Raw genomic sequence first — 27,128 nt, 5'->3', positions numbered from 1 at the left:
AGCATAGTGACACCTTTCTCTTTCTTCACCCGATTTTCTATCCTCAAAGCTTTTCCCAGGTTAAAAGCAGACTTTGTATCTGCACGTGAAAACAACTTTTCTCCTCTGATATACGGGGCACCTGTTGGAGCTATTTCTCTATAAATCTTGGGGAATAATCCTGGCATCCTGCCTCTTTTGCTAGACCAGGGAAACAGATGAAAAACAAGCCTGTGAAACAAAAAAAAGAAAAAAAAAAAGAAAAAAAAAAGAGAAAGGTTTCTAAGCTGATGTTCCCCAAGTATAAATTAAAAAATACATACCCCAGCACCTTCAAAAAAGGCACTGGCTGCATCTCCTGTGTTGTCCAGGAGATCATCACTGTCAATCTGTAATTAAAAAGATTTTATTTACTTTCTTTAGATATAGTACGAAAAAAAATTAAAAAAAAAAAAGAAAAAAGTGCAGTGCTGACGGGCAGCCCCTGGAAAGCGCTGAGCTCTCACCCGGGGGCAGTGGTGGGGCTGCGTCCCTCCCCATCCCCTGCTGCCAGGCACCCCATTTTGGCTCAAAGTGCCCCAAAACCCCAGCTGGCTGCTCCACATGGGCAGCAGCGGGAGCTGCCGGTCCAAGAGCTGCCCAGTGCGCTTGGCTGGGGTCCTAAAAAGTCCTAAAAACTAAAAGACTCCTGAACTTGGGGTTTCTTTCTTTAAAAAACCTCATTTTTTATTTGGGGGGAAAAAAAAAAAAAAGTTTGTGTTAAAGTTTTTGGTGAATACAAACAAAGTTCATTGCTCACCTTTTCGGATCCATGTAAAAAATCATTCAAGGCCTGAGGATCGCTGCAAAACAACAGACGAAACCATTTAGGGATGTAATACGTGACCCACGTTGAGGTGGGAGGGAAATGCGTGTTTCTAATTAATGCAGTAACATAACTTTGAATGCTCTTAAGTGCAATAACTGCTGATGTACACCAATTTATACTTCAATGGCTACGCTTTATTACAGACAGAAGTTAATGTATAGGTGGTCAATTTTCTTCTCCTGGGTCACTAACACTGCCTTATTCCCCTTTCCCTGTTAATTCTGCACAGTCCAAATTACCAACGGTTTTGTAATCACAATAACCCCCCTTTGGAAAATTAGCCCGTGTTGGCTGTTGGCAGGCAGTCTGTCAAAAAATCATTTGGGCAACCTGCTAACGGCATCACCAGCCCAGTCCTGTTGATGGCCAGCAAGGATTGGCCTGCAAAAAAAGTCACAGCTGTTGGCAAAATATCAGAGAGGTGGGATTTATTCACATTATAAGTGGGCCAAGTGAAACACGGGACACACAGAGTCTGTTTTTCCTCACGTAAAGTCGTGTAAAACCTCCTCTGGCACAGCCCTGGAGAAGCCCAGAGCCCTCCAAGCTTCACAGGAGGGAACAAAACATACATCAGGAGGGGTTTCTAAGTTTGAGAAGTTTGCAGACCCTTTGGAGTGCACCTCAGGTGATTTCTGGGTCTGGGAGACCCAGCCTGGCACTGGAGAAGCCCCGGTGACCAATGGGGATGTGCCTACAGACCGAGGGTGGCAGAAACCCCTTCCCACATCTACACCTTGCCCAAAACAGCATGAGAGCAGCATCCAGCTCACAGCACCATGCTACTTACCAAATTACATCTAGCAGGCACCGGCCGTCTTCATCATCCATGTCAACTGCAAAGAGCGGAGAGAGACCATGTTACCATCAGGAAGGCAGAGGGCTTGGGAGCTGCTCCTTTCTCCCTTTGTCCCCAAAACTGCTTTGCTCTTCCTCCCCATCCCCAGCGATGATAAGGATGTCCTGCTGTTATCTGATAGTGGGTGACAGGGGACTGGACCAGAAGACACCCCTACAGGAGCGTCTACCAGTCAGAGGGCGTCATGGTTTAACCCCACCCAGCAAGTAAGCACCACGCAGCCGCTCACTCACTTCCCCCCCCCCCCCCCCCCCCAGTAGGATGAGGGAGAAAATCGGGAAAAGAAGTAAAACTTACGGGTTGAGGTAAGAATGGTTTAACAGAACAGAAAAGAAGAAACTAATAATGATAATGATAACACTAATAAAACGGCAACAGCAATAATAAAAGGATTGGAATGTACAAATGATGCGCAGTGCAACTGCTCACCACCCGCTGATCGACACTCGGGTAGCCCCCGAGCGGCGATCCCCCACTCCCACTCCCCCCAGCTTCTATACTAGATGTGACATCCCATGGAATGGAATAGCCCTTTGGCCATTTTGGGTCAGCTGCCCTGGCTGTGTCCTGTACCAACTTCTTGTGCCCCTCCAGCCTTCTGCTGGCTGGGCTTGAGAAGCTGAAAAGTCCTTGACTTTAGACTAAACATTCTTAGCAACAACTGAAAACATCAGCGTTATCAACATTCTTTTCATACTGAGCTCAAAACATAGCACCGTACCAGCTACTAGGAAGATAGTTAACTCTATCCTAGTTGGAACCAGGACAAGGGGGCATCAACCCACTGCCAGAAACCCTATGAAGGTGCTGCAGGTGGGAAGGAGTGATCCTACCCAATGGATAGGCTGGGGCCACCAGCCAAGAGAACAGCTAGCAGAAGAGGACCCCAGTTCAACATTGACTGGCGATGTGCCCTGCAGCCATGGAGGCCAACTGAGGCCAGGGGAGGATCGCCCAGACAGACTGGACCACCGAGTGGTGCAAGGTCACAGCCATCAGCAGGAAAACCATTGCCTCTCTCCACTGGAGAAGCTGATGGCAGCAAAACCAACCCTCTCCACCATCACTTCCTCGAGCAGCGGTGACGGGCGAGACAACTGGGAAGCCAAAAGTGTGGTCAGCCAAGCCCTGTAACCAGCAGCTGAGGGACCTGCTTGTCCTTCCACCACACTCAACCCTCCACCACTCGCATCCCTCCATCATGGTTGCTTATCCCTCCACCAGAGAGCTTTCACCAGCAGTTCTCCCAACCAGGGGTTAGGTTTCACTCTGAAACCCAAACTGGCAGGTTTTTGGCTTGTTTTCACCCTGCTGAGGGGGACTGGTGACCCTCACCGGCTGTGCCCAGTGTAGGATGGTCCCAGACCCTCAACGTCAGCAGCAGTGGGAGGTGGCGCAAGCTAGATCCTGGCACCCACAGAGACAGCTTCGCCGTAACTCTTATTTAAAAATTGCACACTTATGCATTTCTCTATCCCTAAACTTTCACTGCAGCAAAATGTATTTGGAGGTGTTTTGCTTCAGAAGGTGGAACTGAGGAGTTTCCGCCAATAAACTGAGACCTGGCACTGGGCCACCTCCTCGCAAAACCCTTTTTATGACAGGGTCTGGAAAATAGTGGGAGTTTGGGGCTTTACTTTTTTTTGTGTGTTTGCCCTCTTTCCCTCAGATCTGCTCTACAGCTGTGGTCTGGGCAGGGTTTGGAGGTGCAGTGGTACAAAACTGCCTAATGATACTCAGCTAATAAGGAGGAGGGGAGAATTAAAACATAAAAGTAGTCAGCTTCCTCAGTAGACTATAAAGACAAAAAATGTGGAAATTCACTGCAGGATAAACACACCTTTTATGGGCTGAAGTTCATGGTTCTGAGCAATCTGACTTCCACAGTTGTCTATCGGCTGTAATTATTTTCAGGACCTGCAAATGATTAATCTAAATATGCCAGAGAAACTCCACTAATTACTCTGGAGAAGACTGTAACCTGAAGAGCACACACTGCTCCATGTATAACAACAGAATGAGACCGTGTATTTTAATTTTTCCACTATTTCAGACATTCTGCTGATTATTTAGGAATAACAAAGCAACTACAGAAATGCAGAATGGAGAAAATTTTTTCCAAGTTCCAGGTAAAATCTTCCCCTACCCAGTGGGCCCACACAATATCACCCGTTGGGCTTGGGACACATGCTGGCTTTTCTAACCATGCACTGGGCAAACCAACATAATTCCTAACGCCAAGAAAGCCCGGCTCAGTGCCACAGAAATCATCCAAAAAATGATGATGTTTATAAAGTTTTCCCCCCATCTTTGGCTTTCTGCTACGGCCCTCCTGTAACGGAGGCTCGGGGGGATTTGTGAATTAAGAGATGCTTTGCTGCTACCTGGATTTCTGCCTTGTCACTTGGCGATACTGATTACAGACGGCTCACGGGCTTGGGAGGAGGAAATTAAAACTGCTTTTTAAAGCGATGATGTACGGCAGCTGTGCCAGGCATCCCTGCAAGAGCAGCACATCCTGACCCTGAACACACTCAACGGGTGTGCAGGAATTACAGTCAGGCGGAGCAAGGGTAAGACGCTATTAAATTAGACCAGGAATATTCTATATAATTCTTCACAGTTATGAAGCAGTGCGGTGACGACTTGGGCCAGGTCCTTTATCGCTAGTTAATGAACAGGAGGCAGAGCTGGGGCCTGAATCTTAAAAATATTATCTAAAAAGCTGTACTCAAAAGCAAATGAAACCCCCAGTAGTCTGAATTCTCACTGCAAATATAAATATATAATATTCCTTAAATATATGCAATAAACCTGCTTACTTTTATCCATAAATGTCAGACAAAGGGCGCCAGGGAGGAGCTGACAGCAAGCATCACCCCAGCTGTGTTTGAGGACAACATTCTGTTGCTATAGTTGAGGAATGAGCGTGATGTCATGAACTGCAAGCAGCATCACCACCACAGGGGAGGGGAAGGAACAGCAGGGAAGTTATGATGTCAGCTGATAAAAGGTGTTTGAAGTAAAACAAAAAGTAGAGAAATAACTGATTTGCTAAGGGATTCATTTTGCTGCTGGATCTGGTGCATCCTCACTGTTGTTGGGGTAGAATGAAACCAAAATATGCCAATAACACCAAACAGGCGACTAATCAGTGACCTGAGATGGCCCATTTTCACCCCTTTTTAACCCCTTAGCATCCCTGGGTTAGTTTCATTTGAAATACCAACTACCTCACCCTCCAGCAAGCATCCCTCTTCCAGCAGCTTTACTGCGGGGAGGACAGTGTCCTCGCTCCACCTCCAGCTCATGCACTCAGTATACATTATTTTTAATTTATTTCTACCTCCAAAAATACACTTACCTGTATCATAAGAGTTTTAAGACTATACGAGTATTTAAAACTCTTCTGAGATGGGAAGCAGAGGAAAAGTGTTCTTAACCTTGAGGGTGTGATAGGAGATCATGTGGTCTCCCCCTTTGAAAAGCGTGAGCACATATATAAAATCACTAGGGAATGGGAGCATTTCACGAGTGTTAATGTAACTCTGTACCCGGGAAAGCATATTTGAGGCTTTCCAATGGAAAAAAAAAAAAAAAAAAAAAAAAGGTATCCTTGACATCCTGACGATTAGTTTGAATTATTCTTTAACTGGGAAGTTACGCATGACACTGACACAGACCACTGGTGGAAGGACGGGCTTCCAACCCTAAACCATGTGCAGTACTCAAGCTGCAGACCGAAGCTGAAGGAACCATTCTTTAGAGAGAAGTAGCCATCCTTTAGAGAGAGCTCTGAAGCTCAGATGGAACACAGCACTTTGAAGTCGAAGTAGAAGAAGCCGGCAAGCATTCCAGTCAATTCCTTCTGCTATGTATGCATAGCAAGCTTTGCATAATCTTATTTGTAAAGAGCCAGGTTTTATACCCTGAAAATGTATAAACCCCCCTCTGTCATTACTTCACTTCAGAAGAGCTGGATGAGATTGCTTTTATTATAAAAATGCACATTTTCTTGGTCCTCCCCAACTCCCCCAACTTCTAGAATTTATTTTGCTCCCTGTCATTTTTGCCATACTCCACTTAAGAAACAAACGATTTTGCCAACACACACAACGCCACTTTCCCTGGCAGTGACCGGCCCACACAGTCCGCAGAGGACTAAGTCTTTGAAACGCTTTCAAACTTCAACCATTGCACTGTTCTGCAAGGAGCATTGCACAGCTGAAAACCTGCAAGCTAAGAGAAATTCGGGCACCTAAAATTCTTTAAAAAAACAGTCAACGTAAGCATTTACTAACATTCTTTCATGTCCAAGTCACTCTCATAACACTACTGTCAAGGCAGAAAGTCAATCTCTACAACCAAGAGCACCATCCACGGTGAATATATTTAGAGTATTTGGTTGTAGCAAGAAGAGACGATGTGATTCAGCAAACGGGTCACGAGGGAAGAACTCCGAAGCACTGGCTCTGTTCCCACTACTGACCTTGCCCAGCACTTAACGTTCATGTGCTTTCAGTCCTTTCCTCCTCTGTAAAATCAAAATCATGACTGCAGCCCTTTGGAAACACGGCAGGATCTGCGGGTGAACATCCTTTGACAAACCACCTTAAATAAGCTCATTTCTTTAATGCCATTAAATCTGTATCCATACATATTAAAATACTATGGTGCTGTTTAATTAATCCGAAAATGGCAATAGATGTATGTTCCAACTATTTTCAGAGATGCACTCCTCTTTCAAACTCAGGGAACCGCCAATATGACAGGGTGTTTCAAGCAAACTCTGCTGCGATTCTCATCACCCAAAGTTATCTGAAGCATTTGATCCCCTCTTGACACCACAATTCCAACATTTCTGGTGTCACCCCTGAATATTTAGGATATTACGTGCACGTATGTGGTTACAACTGTGCTTACTCACACTTTGTAAATAATTAAAAAAAAAAGGGAGCTGGTGAAACACATGGCACTTTCACTAAAGCCTACAAGTCACCTTCAGTGAAGCATTTTTCTTTCCATTTACAAGAGCTTAGTAAAGCGCTGTAAAATGACAGGGAAAAAATTGCCTTCAGTGTTATCATCCCACATTCATTTTAATCTTCAACATTAAAAATTACGTTGTCCCAGAAATTAACTAAATACGTAGGGGGAAAAAAAGCAGCCAGAAAGCACTGCTCTTCACAGTACGATGCCTGCCAAAAAGTGAAAAAACACAGCAAAAGGCAACAAGGAAACTTTTTAACGCACAAAGATGTTTTACAGCCCCATTTTGCTTTCACGCTGGATGGCATTTTTCCCCATTTTGTTTATGAGAACACAGAAGAACATATTTTTGGCAAAAGCTATGTTTAAGTGTTTCAGTAACAGCTGTGCTCTGCGTGCCGAACCAACGGCAACAACATCAGACGCCGCAGCGTCTTCTGCAGATCCTCGCTCCGCACAGGGGATGCTTCGTGCCAACAGTAGTTCTGACTTGATTTTATGACACGATAACACTCGATGTCAGCCTATTTTTAGATCTCGCATGCACGCCACACGCTCGCGAAGCTGGGAACGGTAGCGTGATGTAAGGAAAAGCCTTTCGCTGGCATGAACGTAACAGGAAGGAAAACACCAAACTTTACATCCCAGTAAGCTCTTGAAAAGGAGACAGAAAACATGCTTTGAAGAGATTACAAGCAGTTTTCCTTCTCCCACAGCAGAGGCAAGCCGCAACCCTAATTCCGGGGATTATCCCGGTGAGGTCTTGTCAGGAAAAGTAAAACCTCCTGCCAAACCCAGGAAAGATGACAGCACAGACCGGGCAGGACCGATGGAGCAAGGTCACCAGAAAAGGGAACAGGGTTTAGTATTTCCAGCCTGCTGTTTGCAAACAGGAAAGAAAAGAACCTTCGTTGACTCTTAAAGCACAGTTTCCTCCTTGTACATGCCAAACTTTTGGCATTTGGTGGCAAGAACTGCCCGGCCTTGCCTTACAGCCCTGGGGTCACTTCCCTCACCACGCAGAAGACCGCAGAGCCAGGTTTCGCTTTCGGTCTGACGAGCCTTGTCCTGACCGTACCCCCAAGTCTCCATGCCCATCCCGCCTGCCAAAAGATGAGCTGGGACAGTTCGTTCCTGGATGGCGAGAGGAATTCTGTGGAGGTACAGAGCAGAAGGATTGCTGGCACGGTTTCACCAACACTGCCCTGTCAGTTTCACCGACACTGCACACTTTCACTGTGACACTGCCCAAGGGAGGCAACAGCTGGTGGCGACAGGGCAAGAACTGAACATGAAAACGGAAATACAGGCCCCTTGGAGTTCCATCTGCAGCCTGCTCCTTAATTGTTAATTATTCTTTGTTTTATCATATTTAAGACACTACTATCATTATTCCCCTGTGATTTAGCTTCCGTTTGTAATTAGAGATAATGATTAGAATATATTTTGTACTACCAGGAACCAGGAACGTTTGAGGTAACTCTGGAAAGCTGAGGACACCCTGGACCACCCAAAGACAAGAAGCTGAATGAGGCTGCCGGCTGCCAGCCTCAGACCTGCCCTGGCACAGGCAAATCACCAGGGCTGGCACCAAAACAGACCTGCCATCGGCTTCAAGCCACAAATTACCTTTACAAGACTCAGGGAAAATGGGCTTCCGAGCCCAGGAGCGATTCAGTTCATTGTATTAGGGTGAAAAAAGGTCTCATCCTACTAACGAGCAGCAGTCGTTTTTAGAAGTAGATATAAATGGCATTACAAAGGTAAACACACATAACAGCTAACCCCGATGATCTACAAATCATGGAAGAACCAACAAGCACATGTTAAGTGACAGACTTGCAGCTTGGCCACATCGTTAAGAAACCATCCTACATAAGATCATAATTAAACCCACCAGCCCAGCTACCTCTCCACTCCAGCAGCGCCTGGACAAGATCGTTTCAACTCAGAGCCCTTGCTTAAACAGCTTCAGAGCTGCGGCTGAAAATGGTTGACAAAAATAATTGGAAACTCTTCTTCCTCCTTGCTTTCTGAGCCAAAAATTAACAGACTATCTAGCAAAAAGGCTTTTCCCTTCTTCTTCCTTTACAGGCTCACCAGTAGCTGAAAGACACTTCAAAAAAAACCAAAACCAACAACTTGACACAAAGCAATCCTAGCTGGCCTGGGCTGACCCGCTGGCTTGACCGAGACAGCAGAACATCCTCTGGAGGGGCTGGATCCGGTGTCTCTAGTCCAGCCACATCCACAATTCCGCCCCTTCACTTCAAAAACATTAGGTATTTAAAAGGGCACAGTGCCTGATGTGCTGTCCTTCATATGAAAGCAAAAACGCTTTTGCATCTGGAGAATTCAGCTTCACCGTGTTTCATCTCTGCTTCGAGACAATAAATACTCCACATTTACTGACACCCACAATATCATGGCGACAGGTATCGAAAATCTCAAGCGCAAAGCAGCTTCGTGTGACATACCCATGGTTCCCTCTGACAGTAACTACAAACTTTAAAACACCAGTTGTATCAACATCAATGAAAGTATTTTTTGTGGTTTTAACAAAGAAATAGAAAATCTCTGCACAGAATGCATCAAGTTTTGCTGCAGTCAGGATGCCTGAGCAAACCGACCATTTTTGGTTAAATTAATACTTATTATGATAAGCCCAGCTGCGGCCGCAGGAAGCTGGGAAGGGAGATTTCCCTGGCTAGGCGCAATGCTGCTCATGTGCTGCTGGCACCCAGAGCAATGCTGAGGCACCAAGAGGAATGGACACACACGTGAACCTCCATTCTGCAAAAGCTGTTGTATTTTGTAGTCCATTTTGTTCTGGAGAGAGAAAAGGTCTTGAAAATGTTCAGAAGATAACAGAACTAAGTCACCATTTAAAGACAGACAAGGTAAAACATGGAAATATTTTTGTGAAATTTGGTTTCTACAAGCTTCACTGAAGCTCCATGTCTAACAAGCCAGAGTGTTTCTCCTACAGCTTTCTAAAATTAAGTTCTCTTGCGAAGTTTGTTCCCTTTCCCACAAGGCCAATGTCACTTGGCTTATGGGCAAAGAGGACCAGACAGCACAAGGGATATGTGGAACCAGAAAATGAGTAAGGAAGCACGCAAACAAAAAAAAAAAAAAAAAAAAAAAAAAAAAAAAGAATCACAATAGGCTCCAGTCCTCCATCGTCTTAAATTCTGTGCAGTCTTCTACACCAGGGCTAACCGTTATTAAACCAAATGTATGAAGTGGTAGTATTTACGTTTCATTTACACAGCCGTTAACGACCTCGCAAACGAACCGCAGTGTGCAGTGGTCCAGAATGATGGGAAACATAGGTATCTTGGTATTGTTGCCCAGGGACATCCTCGGCTCATCAGGCAGCCAGTGCTCACAGCTCACAAAACAGTGGTGCTGGAGAGAGTGCCTGCTGATGGTGAAGAGAGGCGAGACATCAAAGCGCTACTTTACAAGTCATCATTTTCTACTGCTTCTGCTCAGGGATTACTACACAACTGCGGAAAGAGAGCCCAGCTGAAAAAGCAGCCCCAGATGTCCCTTGGTGGCGAACAAGAAACACCCTCTCCCATCCCTGACACCAGCCACATTTCTCAGCTCTTCAACAAGCAGTGCCTGAGCTTTTATTAGTTACTCACAGGGGCAGTCTCGTCCCTAAAAACTCTGCTAAAGTATAGTCACCTTGCTGCGTGTTTTCCCCGGCCCATACTCTTACGACAAAGAAAATACAATTCTAAAATACACGTAGATGACTTACAAGCCTTAAAAATGATGTTCAAGGGGATCCGGCTATTCTGAGAAACAGAATTTTCAGAAGCTACTTAAGTCGCACGGTCACTTCAGAAAGTTTTATTCATATTGAGCAAACACTTTTTCCTTCCAGACAGAATCCCTTTTATTCTCTCCACATCTCATGCTATTACCACAGAGTAAGATCAAATTACACCTAGCACACAAAGTTTATATCCCCAACACCAATTAAATGTTTTCTTTTTGGTTTTTAGGTTCTATTAATGTTTACTTTTATTCCTTCAATTTTCTCAGGCTTCCTCCCCTCTTACCAAGGTCATTGATGAAAACATGCGAGAAGCCGCTGAAGACCAGGGTCTGTTAAGAACATCAGCAACGCTTTAAAAAATGAGTTTTTTTTGAGTGAGGAAAACCAAACTGAAAAAGGATCAGGGAAGAGCCAGCAGAGGATATCCAAAACCACTTGCAAGCAAATTTACATGAAACAAAGGCAGCAAGGGAAGTACCAAATATTTCCTCAGCACTCTCTTTCACAGCATCAATAGTTAATTTATCACCAACCTCCTGAGAGAGCAGCAAAAGAAAGCAACTGGGAAAATAACTGGCTAAAACTAAGAGAGCCCGCTGAAGTTTCGCATTCCCAGAATCGGTTGTTTTGTTAAGGTTTTGTTTGTCTCCAGCTTCAATGGCCAAATCATCCCCGTGACCCTTGGAAAACCTCTATGATAATCACCATCAATTTTAACAGTTCCTCTTGCTGAAGGATGATACACTCAGGACTTTACCGAAACTGAGATATTTTCATTTATATCAGGATAAACTCCAGAGTTGAAGGTAAACCATGAAACCAAAATTAAATCAGTAACACACAGCTGCTGCACTTTTAGACACCGTAAGAGGTTCTAAGATGGGCTCAGTTGCTGTCACGGGGGCCTCTCCCAATGGAAACCCCTGTTTATCTTTACATCACTATTAATTGGACTTTTGGACTTTTTCCAGGTTTGAGGACAGGAAGCTTATACTCCAGAAGGGGAAAAAACCCCCGACCCTAAAATACCCATTTTTTGACAGCTCAAGGCGCTTCGATAAATTGTATTAGCAACAACTGGAATTACAAGCATGCGTATGAAAAAGGAAATGGCCTCAATTTCGCCAGTATCATCCTCTTTTTCTGGCATCCCAGCAGATTTATCTATTATGCAAAAAAGAAGGTGCCCTGGGTGGGTGAGAAGGGCAAACCTCGCAACAACAAAAGCATCTTCTGGGGAAGAAAGCTGGAAATTATAATTTCCCCGTAGGGCCTGCATTGAGGGATTTGCAGAGTCTGCAAGAATCCTGCCGGGGAATCGAGGAAATCTCCATTTCAATGCAGGCTCTGCCAGAGGACCTACAGGAATGCTGTGTCCTCTCCCAGCTGCTTTCACCACACTTTCTGCGACGGACAGGATTTAAGGAAAGGATTCCTCCAGAAAACCATCTGGTGCTCATGTTTCTAAGCAAACAAACCCCGAAACCAGAAACTACAACGTGTATGTTTTATTTTCATGTTACTAATAAATATTTGAAATATAAACAGTTACGTGTTGTTAGGTTTTTTTTTCCTAGCTGAAACTTAAAAAAGGAAACAGCCCAGATTCTGAACATACCAACAACAAATGTCTATTTTTAACAGATAAACTTCGAACTGGCGTTCCCACATTTTGCCACTCTCCCAATGATTTCTTAACCCAGTGCATTTTGTTTTCACCCTTTGGTACACCTCTGCCACTGACCTGATCCAGTCAATTCCCTAAATCCTTCTCCGACTGTAATTATAAGGCAACGGTCACCGTGTTAGAGGATAAGGTTATACATGAAAGTCCCCTCAAGTAGTGAAAACTGTTCGGAATAGCTTTGGAGATGATGCCTAATGGACAGCTTGAAGTAATAAGGGAAATAGTGAATAAGGTTCAACTTCCACCCTAGCACAATCATCATAATTAGGGCTCCATGCAGCATCCAGAGCCATGCAAGACATAATTAAAACACCATTTTGACCCACAATATAAACAAAATCCACTGCTTGGAGCACATCTCTCCCAGCTGAGATTTTTATTACAGCTATTCCTTAGCAAAAAAATATTAAAAGGCTTCAGACCTACCTGGGAGCAGCCCCAGTGTTCCCTCCATTTTTCCACCCCATCCCACTACTCCTCTTACGAATAACCCTCGTTAGCCTTACCACCACATGGCTGCGACCTTGTAGGGACCCCGCTACGAGATGGGACAGGAGGAGAGCACTCGTGTTTTACTAACCTCTTGTTTTTAGCAACTCTGTGCCAATTACGGATAGGAGATGAGATACACAACATATTTGCTTTACGCAGTCATACTGTAAAGGAAAAAACAGAGAAGGACTATTACACTAACCACCCCAATAACCTAACCAAAAAAAACCCCCTAAGAGCATCAGTGTGGGGCTTTTAACAGCAACGGGTCAATTAAGTGTTAAGGAGCAAGTTCTAAAAGACAAGATGGAATTCAACCAGGAACTAGAAATCCAGGCATTCGAGTGCCACTGTCGATTATCCGTGCTCAAAACCAACACCTGAAATCAAGTGTTCCTGGATTCTGGAAAGCCTTAAAACCCTCAAAGCCAAGACTGCATGATAGGACATTATTTCCCCTTGATGTTAATCTCTGCTTGTAAGAGGTGCGAGTAAATTATTTAGGCTGTGAGTGCTGCTGCCGAGGATGCAGCATGCTGTCATGGATACAAGGCTGGTGGGGATGCAGAACTGACCCCCTTAAAGAAGCCAAACCTCCCTCCTCTGAACACCCACACCACAGCTCTCTGCAGCGCCGGCACGCCACCAAACCAGGCAAGATGCATTTAAATATTTTCTTTCAATTAATAATGGAAAATAAGCTGGGAAAAGCAGAGCAGCGTGAGTGTTGTTTTGCTCTGAAGTGTTGAAAACGCGCAGCAAGAAGAGACCAGGAATAGATCAGTTGCCGTTCTTCAGCACTGAACGGGATCCTACACCAGGGACCCACCGCCAACTCGGTTTACTGAAAGTTGAAAGCGATAAATCAGCTTTGCGCGTATCCGGATACGAGCATCTCTGACTGCTTTCCGAAAGGTGACAGGATGCACCTATCAGACCTGCTGCTGATTACGACACATTTGTAAAAGAGAAAAGACCTGGTGAGCGAAAGCAATCCATGTTGCCCATGTATAAGCGTTCTTAATATATGTAGTATTAGTGACACATCATCATTTTCATAGGAGAAAGCAGCCCTCACAGCTCAGAGCTGAGGGATTTTACATTTTCTACTCATTTACCATACTGCCATCCTTGCTCGTTTTCTACAGTAACGTTTCTTTTCAAATTATGCCTGATAAGCCTCTGTTGTACTCGTCATTGTTTCAGATGACATCAAAAGCAACCTGCGCTGTTTTAAGACATTTGCAGGCCCGTGTCTTCCGAGCAGAACTTGAACTTTCCCCTGTCAGGGAAAACTGGAAATGGGAGGATTGGAAATGCGCTTATTTTCAGTTAAAGGGTTAAGATAGGAATACCATGCACTAAAACTTGCTACACTTAAGGAAAAGCAGCAGCTTGCAGCGCAGCAAGAGAGTTTAAACGTATCGAGCATCTCACCGCACAAGACCTAGAGGACAGAGAAGGAGATTTAGAATTTCCCAGAAATGGACCAAGTCTGTGTATATCTTCTAAAATTACTTGGCCTAATCTGTCCTTGGTTAACGTATACTGCCCTAAATAGGAGTAAGTAGTTCTCAAAAGAGGAGTGCATCAATTAGCTCCCCATATAGCTCAATTCACACACACGCTCTGGCTGTAGCTCCCAGTAACATTTTCTGCTGGTCCTGTAACAAAAAAACCCAGTTTGCATATTCTAGAAATTGATGCCTAGTCTGAATAATTGTGCTGATGATTTTAGCGGTTCTGTTATCAGCCACGGCAGCTGATAGTTAAATTCTAAGTTTTCAGATGCACTGATTTATAAACATTACATTCCAGCTGACTATCTAGAAATATAAACCCAGGAGTATAATAAACAAGTTATAATTGTTTTTGACTGTCATCATTTTCCTATAATCTGGAAGTTAGCAAAAAACTTAAAAAGCAACTGCTCTCTGTGACAAAATACTATGGAAATATAAAGCATTAAAGAGCCTGCAGCGTTTTGCAGTGACTTAAACTCAAATTCCTCCTGTGCTGTAAAGTACACTGGTAATATTATACCCATTTTAGAGATTACAGCACTTTTAACATTCCAGCCACAAGGAATTTAGGTTTTCAACTTCCACTGAAATTGGAGTGCCCAATTTCCTTAGGCTTCACTGCAAATAGACAGGGAAAAAACCCATCTTTTATTACATAAGGGGTGACTATCACATTTTTGAACAGACTCCAGGAGTTCCAATCCCACGAATCTCGAGTAAACAAGACAAATTTGAGGTGATGGGGGTTACATTTTTTACATTAAGTATTCTCGTAAGAAACTCCGGAGACACTTGTCTCTCACTGCACCGTAGAATCCCATCCTGTATGCTCCTCAGGATGTCTCTGTTACAATTAGCTTTCAAATATCCAGATAAATACCACGCTCTGTGTTTCTTTCAGCGTTCAGTGCTGTACCGATGCAGACGTTAGGAACCACGCATCAGCCCAATCCTTAAACGCTCCGAGCACTTTCAGGGCACTTTGCGTTTCTTATTTCTCACGGGTAAGATGAACAAATCACAGCAGCAAGCTGCTGAGGTTCAGGAAGCTTCTGTTTCATTTCCAGCCCTTTGGGTGGGTGTAGCAGGAGCATCGTGCATGCTTCTCCCGCAGGGACGAGACACAAACAGCTGGATGGCCCCTGCACCGACTTCCCGCAGGAACCAAAGTCCATGCACCTTCCTTCAGGGATTTCTTCTTTTTTTAAGCTACAAAGATTACGTGTGGAAGGAAAACGATTTTCTAACTCTTTTAGTAGACACTCTTGAGTAGTGAAAGCAAGAGACTCATAAACAAGTGATTTTGCACTTACATCCTCCTTCCCTGGGAAATTATTCTCAACAACAGAAAGCTGCATTCCTAATTGCACACTCGAAGCTTAAACCGTTTTATCACCATTTCCATTTTTATAGGTAGAGAATCCAAGAGCGCGAGACTCCCCACTTCCCCACTGAGACTGCCCAGGGAGCAGTAGAAAGAGGAGGAAAACCCAGATTTTGCCTGTCGGCCTCCCTCGATTCACAAACAGACAGCAGCTGCAGGTGAGGGCTGCTGGAGAACAGCATTGGACATTTCTTCCTATGGGAGCACGGTTAAAAACAAAGTAAAAATATTTGCGTACAGTTTCTAGGTTAACTGTTACTCCAAAAATGATTAAATCCACCTAAGAAAGTTCTCCTCTTATCTCGCATCACTGTAACTCATTCATCTTTGACCTGTTTTCACACACGAGACAACCGTTCCCATTGCACGGGCAGGAGGGACGAGACAACACTGTGCCGAGGACACTCCCCAACGCTGCCCTGTCCAGAGGTGTCAACGGAAAACATCCAATTTCTTGGTCAGGGAACCGTTTTCCTCGCAGCAGCGGGGACATGCACCGTCCTGGGCTGCCCGCCCTCCCCTCCCCCTGCACGGCACAGGATTTACTTGGAGCTTTTTGCTCAAAATCATTTCCAGACTTGCATTCCCTCGACCGCAGCGGGAGGAGGAGGAGGAATACAATGGGAGGCAAAGTGCTCGCTTTTTGGAGAAGGAGGGGGAAACTTTCCAGGGCTGTAGAGGGGAGAAGAGGATGCGGGGAAGGAGCTCGGCAAACACTTGCCACGCAGAGGAGAAATGCTGTTCCCAGTCTAGAAACACCCAGTTTACCTAGACAATGAGCAGCCGTTGCGGGTTGGTTTTGCCTGCTTTTTGGTTCAGACTTACAGACACCACTCATCATTTTGTTGTCCTGCATATCATAAAGATATTTTTCTGCTAGGGAAAGGCAACAGCCCCCACAGCCACATGACCTTGGTCCGCAGAAGAGGTAAATCAGACACGAAGGCAGGTCCTCCCCACAGCTGCAGGCAGCTCCGTCCTGGAAGGAAGGCCTCTTCCACAACACAGATTTATGAATCCCATGCCTCCGACAGCAGATGCACAAAACCAGGCCAATTAATATGATAGTGGGGTGCTGGTTCTTTTTTCTCTTTTTAGGGAGAGCAAATTTCAGAAAGAAAGAAGAGAAAAAGGAGAAATACACTCAATTACACACAGTCCTATCAGGAAACAGGTCTGAACCCGTAGTATCTCCCCAGAGGCTGGCTGAAAAGCCTTCAGTGGCAACCACTTTTAATGATAACTGATTAAAAAAAACACGAAACGTTGACACTTTTCTTAAGTTCTCCAACAACTGCATAGTGTTCTCTTCAGAAAATGCCTGAAAAATTGTTATCCGAAATAAGGAAAAACAGCTTTTTGCAGGTGAATGCATCATCATGTGCAGATTTACGACCTTTTTGTCAAAACCACAATGAATGTTTCAACTACTTATGGTAGCAGAAACAACTTTCAAACACGCACTGAATGTAAACTGAAGTATTTTTGCCCTCCGCCTGCAGCCAGCCCATCCTACAGCCTCCACGGCTGCTCCCATTAGCCACAGGAGAGTCTTGTTTTCACGGCTAATTTTCAGTTCTCTCTGGACAGCAATGAAAACGACAAAAATCAGGTCAATTTGCTGCTGGAGAAGGCGAGGAGCAAGGGCTGGTGGGGCGGGGGGGGGGGGGGGGAGCGGGCAGAGGAACCAGGGCTCAAAGGAAAAACGTTAGGAAGTTCACAGGGGGACAGAGCTGCCCTGAACAGAGGCAGCCCTTGTCATTTCGTATTTATCTGGAGCCAGTCACCATACTGTTATTAAGCTCCAGTTTTTATACGGCATGGGGAACGCAGCCGTGGGGAGTACAAGGAATGACAAAGGTATCTTTCGCCCTAATAAGCTCGGGCCTATGGGAAACAGGTAACGGAATTTTTCAAGCTTTGGCAAGTCCTTGCCCAGCCACTGCTGGTCAGAAGGATAAAAGGGCTCTGCCGGAGGAAGACAAGGCTCCTGCTTGCACAAACACACCACCACCAGCTCCAGGAGTGCACGACTGCTCTGGCACAACTGTGGCTTTAACTCCCCATTTGAGGATTTTGAAATATTTCAGTTCTCAAATAGCAATATTCAAGACAAATCCGTACTGTAACGGAGACCCAAACCACATCCCAACTCCACGCTACGTACAAAACCCAAGCACGACTAAGAAATTTTGGGTCACGGTTTCCGCTTCTTTGCTAAGAGGATAAAACCGGAGGGTTATTTTGGGGTTTGCTAGGGTGCCAGTACAATCTAGACAGCGATGGTTTCTGCACATTGGCCGGGCATCTGGGCCAGGAGGCAAGGCAGACAGCCGTAAGTCCCCGTAGGTGGGAAGTGAAGCTCTCGCCTGGGTTAAGAGTGAGCGTGGGAGCGTATGCTGCGGCACAGGATGCTACACACACCGTCTCATGTAACCTTTTCTTCTATCAGTGGTATTCAAACACAGGTGAGCCCGGCTCGGTGTCAGAAGCAAAGCTACCCTTACCTCTGTCTAGTTCATTAGTACCTTGACAAGACAGGCCTCGTCATCTACCACCTGCTCTACGGTTCCCTCTCCCCATAAAAAACTCCTACAGGGAATACCAAAAGGGTGCACTGCCACAAGTTAGAGAGGAGGCTGATCACAGATAACTTGCGGCCAACAGACGACATTGAATATTCCTCAAGAAATGGCAAAGGCATCGAGCATTACTGGAGAAAAGGCAAAGAAATAACATTTCCGCACAGACAGCCTGTGGACGCTAACAGACAGCCAAGCAAAGGCTGATGCATTTGCTTTGATACCAGGGCAGCAGCTCCAAAGAGGGGCTTTCTGTGGCCCAAACTAACTTCTAACAAACACAGGCAGAGCAAGTCACACACAAACAAGCAAAGGGAAGATTTGCTTCTGGAGTCACTTTTACTGTCAAATAGGGAAAGATGCAGTCTCACCCACAGCTGATTTACAAAAACACTCCTTGGGTTCTGTATCAGAACAGAAATGTAATTCCCTGATTACTTGAGGAAACAAACTCTCTGCAAAAGGAAGACATTGCTGCGGGGAAAAGGGGAAACGTGAAGGAGTCACCTTTGGAGTCTGTTTACGCCGGGATGGGCGAGGGGTGCTTGTCCAACAGCTGTGGATGCTGCAGCCCTCCGTTTATTTACGGAGCAGGTATGGAATGGGCAAGAAGAACAAAAGCTTTCCCCGCTCGGCTTCGCCAACAGGCCTGGGCTGGAAGGACCACCTCAAGAGATGAAACGATAGCTCAGTCTCCATAGCAATCACTTGCTCTGCCGATACCACCAATAAGATTACTGACATGGGGACAGCTCAAGCCCTGTTCGCACGGGAGATTTTTGGCACGTGTCGCTATTTTCCTGGTGAATTCTGGCAGAAAACATCCAAAACGTCCCCTCTCCTCCGTGCCTCAAACTCCGTTAGCAGGTTTGGAACCATTTCTAACCCTGCAGCGGATGGATGCTGCATTTATTCTTAGCCTATGCTAACTTTTAGCATTACAGGGCTGTTAATCAACAAGTCCCAGTAAACTCAACTATTAGCCAGCTGTGGTCTCACAGCTCATCTCCCTGAAGCCCCCGGGAATTAAGGGACAAGTTTCCAGCCGCACTGTTTTAGGAACCAAATTATGGTCAGAGGGAAAAGGCAAGTGAAACAGGACCAAGACTGAATATGATGCCGCTCACAGGCCAACAGCTGTATTTTAAAGCTGTATGTTTTGACATTAACATACCCATTCTGATGAGATAGCAGAAAAAGGGTGATAAAACATAAAAATAAAAAGACAGCGGAAGAGCACATGCTCCAAGCTCACCAGCTCATACAGAAATATCAAGCTCCACACCAAAATACCTGTAAAAAGCCAGAGTGCCACAACAGAGTGGCTCATGCCTGTGATAGCAATCTGTCTGTTTCTTAAACCAAAAATTCCACTCTACTACAGGATGAAATTTAGCTACTACTGAGAAAAATCCTACTCTGCTAATGCAATGATTTTGAGGCTGTATTTTGAATGTTTCTCTTTCCTATAGAGACTTAAATTTAGCATTGTCTCTCACATTGTGAAAAGCTAAGTGGAAAGAAACACCGAGTCACAAACCATTCCTCTCAAGTTTTTTTTTCCTTGGGAAAAAGAGGAAAGTGCTCTGAAAGTCCAGCCTCATCCACACAACGGGAAACACGTTACACAAGACAACCGGCATAAAGCCCCCATAAAACATTGCCACTCTCTCTATGCTCCCCCCAGACTTACAGAAATAGTCTCTTTCTACTCAAAAAAGACTTCATGAGGTATTTAAGGACTAAATCCCTGCAGGATACAGTATTATTTAGGGTTTCCCCTGCAACGCAAGGCACAGAAGCGAATCCTTTTCATCCGCAGAGATTCCCAGTAAAGCCAAGGAGTCTCAGGGCAAAGGTGATATCGCACGAGCAAGGCGTCAGCTCGCAGGCACGGAGGATGTTTATTTGTCACCAAAACGTTTTCTGGTGCAAAGTATTTCTTTCATGCACGATGGACCCTCGAGATGATTTTCCCTCTGGCTTTTATTAAAGTGATGGGAAGAAAGCACTTGGTCAAATATATTGTTGGAGAGAAAGAGGAGAACAGTTATCATGCACTTTCAGGCCACTGCATTTCTCCCCCAATATCTAATTGGCTAAATATTTTGGAAGACAGAATAGTGTATCTGTACAAATTGCATTTTCTAGGGAAAAGCTCCAGCTCCGTAAATATATACACTTACAGCAGACTTTACTTTCAGCCTCCATACTCTTACTCAGGGGATCCTAGCCAGGCTTGTACATGCATGCAGGGGACAAGGAGAGATCAGACAAGCACATCACCTAAAATTTCACATATTAGCACTCTGAAATAAACACCATGTTTGGCTTTCAGACAGGGGATGCTACTTTAATTCAGATCCAGATAAACTCATGAGGCTACCGTGTTTTAGCATCGATTCATCTAAGCGTTCCTAGCTGCCTGCTACAAGAAATCTGTTCACAAGAAAAAGAGATGCAGTGAACTTCCAGCTCCCAGCTGGCACAAGGCGGTGGATCAGCACTGAAGCAGCAAAATAGTATTTGGCAAAAGGCAGGACCTCAGTTGCTGCTGAGGAGCATTCATGGAAATGCCACATGGGCCTGAGCTGCAGCCCCAAAGGCGCGGCTAAGAGGGATCAAGTCCTCTCCTCTTTTCGGAACCAGAATGCTGCTCTCGCTCCTCACCCCCTGCTACTCTTTCTAAAAAAGAGGTAAGAAACCAAGAATCGAGAGACAGCAACTCAACACCAACCAGTTCCAATAGTCACATCGGTCAGGGTTATAACCTGGGGCAGCAGCAGGAGCTCAGAGACAGAGTGCAGCGGCTGCTGGGGTGGGTTGTGATCATAAAGGACGCGATTTGTAAAAATCAACAGATTCATTACTGTGAAATACCGGCTGCCGGCGTGTTTTGAGAGGGATCATTCACCTGTTTATCATTTTGAATTTAAACAACAAACAGTGTTGGGTAACAACCAAGGTAAAGTTGCCCCTATTACCTTGTCCTCTCACTCTAGAAATGAATAATAATAATAATAATTATTATTATTCAAAGAGCAGCACAATTAGTTTATGCATCAAAGAACTGACAGCAAAAAAGCTAAATACTTTAGTGTTCAAATGTAAACAGAAAGAGTCAATACAGACATGAGGGGATGAGCTAACAGCACAAAAATGACATCGTTATGTCAAACACCCGTCCTGAGCCTGGCACACACAGGGTGCCCCTCACACACCTGGCACGGCACAGGCAGCTCTGAGGGGTACCACAGCCACAGAAACACTGTTTGAGAGCACTGCTTTGGCCACAGCCCATCACACAGGACAAGTCCACGCTCAGTATAGAGTCCTGCTGCACCTGAACTTGGGGGGGCAGGGCGAAAGACAGACCTCAAAGTCCCCCCATGCCTCAGTTTCCCCGTGGGTCAAATACCCCTTGTATCAGTTCAACTACTTCTCTTCAGCAAAAAAAAAAGTTAGGACAGTGAACAGCACGTCTGGGCACCCAGAGACTGAACTGGCACCAGGAACGAGGGCAGGCGGGATATATGAAATTAACAAAAACAAACGAAGGGAAAAACCACCCTGAAAGGAGAGCTGCTGCACTGTATGTGAATATCAACAAAACTACAGAGCCCACAGAAACCAAAACCACAAACTCATTCACGCAAAAAGGCAAAGGCAAAACACTATATAAATGGTAAATACGTTTTGAAATTCAGCCGCGAGCGGCAGACAAATGAAAACTAGAAGAGAACTTTAAGAACAACGAACTGTAGTTTATTCAGCTAATGTATTTTTAATGCACTGGGGAAAAACTTGGGAGGTGTAACACAGCATAATTCACCCATTTAATACCAAAAGCCACGTAGTGACTTTTCCCAGCAGAACATCCCCCTGCACGGCGTTTTCCCCTCAATTAATCAGTGCCGAGGGGATGAACTCTGCTCCGCAGCAGCAGGCCGGAGCACAAGTTTGGGGGTTCCCGGGAAGGGAGCCGGGGAGGACGCGGTCTGGGCTCACGGAGCCGTGGGCTCGCTCTCACACTGGTCGCGACCGCGACGATGAAGGTTTTTCATCCTGACATTGCAAAACCTTCCGTTTTCCCTTCCCTGCCTGCGCTTCCAGACCCATCCGAAGGCATCCCTGCCTCTTCCCCGGGAGGAGGAAGAGGAGGAGGAGGAGGAGGAGTGGACCGGGGCGGCGGACAGGGAGGGGGGGGGGCACCCAGGCCAGCGGCAGCTCTGCAACCCAGACAGCAACACCGAGTCACGGCAGGGCGAACCGGCGGCCTCTCCCCGAGCCCCCCCGCTCCCGCCTCGCCCGGGAGGAGGTGGGGAGGAGCAGGGCGCTTCCCGGAGACAGCAGGGACCGGCGGAGGGAGGGAGGGAGGGAGGGGAGGGGGGGGCTGCCGCCAGCGCCCCCTCTTTTTCGGCCGTGGTTGGGGTGTGCGTGTGGAGGCGTAGAGGGGTGGTGGTGGTGAGGTGCGGAGGGCGACGTCTCCTTTCGGGGAGGTACATTGTATTCCGGAGACGTGACCCGCAGCCGCCGCACCGGGAAGCTGCCGGGGTGGGGGGGGGGGTGGGGGGCCGACGGGGCCGGGGTGCAGGGAAGGGTTGGAAGAGACGGCCGGGCCGGTGCCCCGGGAAGGGGGCGAGCCCCCCCCCGCGCCGTCCGCCGCAGGTAGCGGAGTTAAGCGATTTAAAGCGAAATTGCTGCATTGTAAGAAACTCACCGTGATGTTTGAGCAGCAGTCGGCGCGGGGTCTCCCAGACATCCCCGCACGGGCTCCGGAGGCAGGACCCCGCCAGGCACCGACACATAGGGGTTCAACGCGCTGCCTGATCGCCGCCCCACCGACCGGGAACCCCCGGGACGGCGGCGGGGAGGGCACCGGCGGCGGGGGCACACCGGGCCGGACGGGAGAAAATAAACGCGAAACGTCCCCCGCCCCCCCCCAACCCACCCCCCCTCCCTCCCCAGTCCAGTTCATTTGCATACGCCACGCCCCCCCCCGGCCGCCCCGCCCCGCTAGGAGCGGGGTTACCTGCTGGCTAAGGTGGTCTCGCCGTTGTGTGTCCCCCCGCCCCTTCACGTCGTTTTTTGGGGGGTCGGGGGGGGGGGGGGAGCAGCTCAGCCCCTCGTCAGAGCAGTCAACTGAGGTTCGTCAGCGGCAGGATCGGGCCCCGCTGGGGGAAAAAAAAAAAACCCAAAACCCACAACAAAAAAAAGGTTCTTTAAACACAATTTTACTGCTTGAAGGTGACGACCCGGCAATTGGATCAAAATGCCAGAAATCCCTGGGCCAGCACGCACCCCATTTTCTAATTTTTATTTTTTCTTTTTAGAGGGATGCTCTGCTGAAAGCTCAGCACTGGAATCGCTACAGCAAAGCCACAGCTGGTGGGGAGAGAAAACCCCCCAAACAACCACAACCCCCAGGCAGTTCCAAGGACGCAGTTTTTTAATTACGGTTGCCTAAGGTGTTTGTTTTGTTTTTAATAAATAAACCCATAAAACACTCTCAATTACTTTTAATACGCTCCGACTGCGTCACCTGGACAAAGAACACATGGACAAAGGACACCAATAGTAGCATCAACGGAGCAAAAGGAGAGAGGCAGGAGCTCTAAGTGAGCTAATTTATGTCATCAAACAGCAACTTCCTCTCTAAATAACAACAAAAAAATTCTATGGTTCTGCTGGCATAAATCATGCCTTCATAAAATAAATTTCTCCAGCTAATTCCCAAGTCCTGGATGAAGACTGAAAGGACTTGGAATAAAACCAGAAAGGGAGGAGCGGGTTTGCCCGCGATAGACCCGCTCCTTGTTACTTAATGGTCACAGGCCGGACTGCTGAGGGTCTGATCCTGTGTTTTCAGTCACAGGTCCAGAGTGAAGCACGCAGAGGGGCGTTTGGAAGCAGCTCTTCAGGGATTTAACACTTATTTAAACACTACAGAGCATTTCTTTATATATATTCACTTATAAAGAAGAAAATCCTATTTAACAAGCATCAGTCTTGAAAGGCAATGCTTAAAAACTGCTTCCTGCTCAAGGCAAGCTGGGAAAAAAACACCCAACCCCACATTTGCCGGTTTTTGGCTGGATTTTTGTTGGGATAAAGCCCCAAACAGCGCTGGCCCGGCGCGCCTGGGCAGCCCAACGCCCGGCCCAGCCCAGGGTCCTCGACATCCCAGTTACAAACTGGTTGAGCCGGCGAGGAGGTTCTGCTCACGATTGGTGAGGTGCAGGCAGGGGTAGGCAGGGCCAGGCGCCTTGCCCGCGCCCTGATTAGGCGGGTTAAATGTGATTGACCAGTGCGAGTAATTAATCTGTGAGAGGCCGGGCTTGGGGCTTTGTTTATACCCCTGGATTGGTTGGATTTGAATTAGATATACGTTCTATTTGTACCTGGGTGGGACCTCGCGGGGGTTTATTTTGGTGCATTACGCTATAGAAGCGTGGTGGCAACCCAGGCGAATGTCGTCGGCCACCGCCGCTCTCCTTCGCCGCTGTGGCTCTGCCGGAATGCTGGGCCTCACCGGGAGCCGTCAACCGGGTATGGTGCTGGAAGAGGATCAGGACTCCAGGCTGTTTTATCAAGGAGGGAGGCGGGAAAGGAGACAAATCCCACCGTTAGTAGAGCTTACAAAAAATATTTAAGTAATGCGATGCAGTATTTCCTTTTTTTTTTCTTCCCAGTCCCAAAGCACCAAAACAAATCGAGCTGAGTCTGCCATGCCTAAAAAAAAAACCCAAACCAAAACCAAACCCAAAAAACCCACACTTGGCAGAAAGCTACCGTAAGCGATAACGTGACTAACCCATGGGACAAGCCATGGTCCTTACCTGGAAGAATGTTGCTATCAATAGTACCTGCAAAACACGGGGCTGATTTCCAAGTGGGAAGCGTTAATGACATTGTCATAAGGAAGATTTCTGTCTCTCCCAATGGCAACTTTACAACCAAATAAGCGGTCCTCAGACAGCAAAAAACCCCAAACTTCCAGCATGGCTGATACAATGAAGGATGAGGGGAAGCCACAAGGAATTTCGCTGCAGCAATGCACTGGGGTATCACACACACACCCCCCAACAGCCACGTTTCTGCCCCAGCTCAGCACGCCCCTGGGCCAGAAACCCTTCCCAGGACGGCAGCCTTTAAACACAGGCAAAAATTCTTCCGCAAAGCAAAAATGACCCACCGGTACTGCACTCACACCAACTAAAGTTAAGTAAAAACCCTCTCCTTAAGAAATAAAAGCGTCAGCCCTATCATGCAGCGCACTAATTAATCAGTGCAATACCCACGTGGACATGAACACTCACTCCACAGAGGAACTTGGCATAGCAGAATAGTAACAAATGAAACCCCCAAACGCTCCTATTTTTAGGTTTGCTTAAAATATACAGCTGATGACTAACAGAATTACATACCATTTTTGTGTAATAATACCCGAACACTTCAAGATTTGTTCATCTCCTTGCAGGTGATTCCTGCTTTAACCACTAGACTGCAGCAGCAGGAGTTGCTGCAACACCCTTCCAATTTAAAAAAACATAGTTTAGTTACTTTCAAGTCTTTTTTTTTCCCCTCCCACTTCTCCCCAGTTGCCTTGCTAGGATCCAGGTGGCTCCCAACAGCTGCTTCATCAGCCAGACCAAGACCGTAACACCAGTAATAGAGCTTTCTCACTAATACAGTGAAAACATTATTACAATTAAGAATGCAGGAATAGCCCAACACTCATCCTGGGACAGAAGGATGTCCTGCTAAAATTAACCTCAGCAATTTCCTTAAAATCATAGCATTAAAGAAATAAATAGTGGTGGTGGTGGTGGGGAAATAAAGAGAAAGAAGGTACTGAAAACAGGTTGGAGGCGATACTTAAAGAAATCCGGATGAGCTGCAACACCCTACCTTTTGTCACTTTGAACAGAAGGTTTCCCAGTTCTTGAGAGGTAACAGCTATCCCCTGAAGCAGTATTCCCATTTCACAAGGGAAAAAGCAAGTTAGATAAATACTTTATCCAAAGCCAGCCTGCAAAATCCCCAGACGAGAGGAACATTTGGTCATTCTTTGCTTGATGCTTCGCTAAAACTGTATACTGAGATTAGCCCCTTCCTACGCTTTTTCTTTCCGAGTTTTGCCCTGTAACTCATGCTTCCAGTGCCTTCCCCAAGCCCTCCTGCACACCTCCCTCCATGCCCACCACAACCATACCCCCCTATTTCCTACCCAAGCCTCCCCTTTACCATCTTTCTATCTTTATTTCACACACACAACCCTCCCCACTCACCTCCCTCCAGCCACCTCCCCCACGGACACCTCACATCGCTTCAAGCCTCCTCTCCTTCACCTCTCCCCCACATACTAACACACATTCCCCTTATTCCCTCCTCACAAGCTCACTCCCACACCCCGCCGACTCCCCCCTCCACACACCTTTTCGCTTTCCTCCTCTCTCCCTGACAACCCTCCCCTCACCCCGACAACCTTCCCCTCACCCCGACAACCTTCCCCTCACCCCGACAACCTTCCCTCTCCCTCCCCTCCCCTCCAACAAAATGGCGTCCTCCCTCCCGCCTTTTCCCGCCACAGCCCCCCCCCACCCCCCCCGCCACGTGATGCCGCGCGCAGCCGCCCAGGGATGAAGGCGGGGCCGCGCCACGAGGCGCGGTGGGTGGGTGTGCATGCGCCGGTGGCGGGCGGAAAGAGCAGGGGCTGCGAGGTGACAGGAGGGGCGGCGGCACTGGTGAGGGACATCTCCTCCTCCTCCATCTCCTCAGGCTCCCAGGCAGCTTCACACGGGCGGCTGGAGGGCCCCCCCCCCCCCCTTCCCCACGAAGAGAAGCCCCGGCTTTGGGGCAGCTCTCACCTCCCTCCTCCCAACTCTGCTCTCCTCAGGGAGAGCCCGCCCTCACCCCAAGCTCTGGTCCTCTGTAGCCTCGGTAGCAGCGTTTCCCTCAGGGAAAACCCC

The 27,128-nt window shown here is 46.9% G+C and overlaps 1 protein-coding gene across 1 annotated transcript in view; it reads right to left on the bottom strand.

Annotated features, from left to right (window-relative positions):
- Positions 1 to 23,072, bottom strand: part of BICRA (BRD4 interacting chromatin remodeling complex associated protein) — a 39,299-nt gene extending 16,227 nt beyond the window's left edge. The window contains 4 exon segments of the mRNA XM_049794539.1: positions 303 to 368; positions 779 to 821; positions 1,638 to 1,683; positions 22,877 to 23,072. Of these exon segments, the coding sequence (XP_049650496.1) occupies positions 303 to 368; positions 779 to 821; positions 1,638 to 1,683; positions 22,877 to 22,964 (243 nt within the window). The 5' untranslated portion in view covers positions 22,965 to 23,072.
- Positions 23,073 to 27,128: the final 4,056 nt, after the last annotated feature.

Source organism: Accipiter gentilis, chromosome Z, assembly GCF_929443795.1.
Source record: "Accipiter gentilis chromosome Z, bAccGen1.1, whole genome shotgun sequence".
Lineage (NCBI taxonomy): Eukaryota > Metazoa > Chordata > Aves > Accipitriformes > Accipitridae > Astur > Astur gentilis.
The sequence above is the reverse complement of the archived record's forward strand: the minus strand, read 5'-3'. Positions and strand labels throughout refer to the sequence as shown.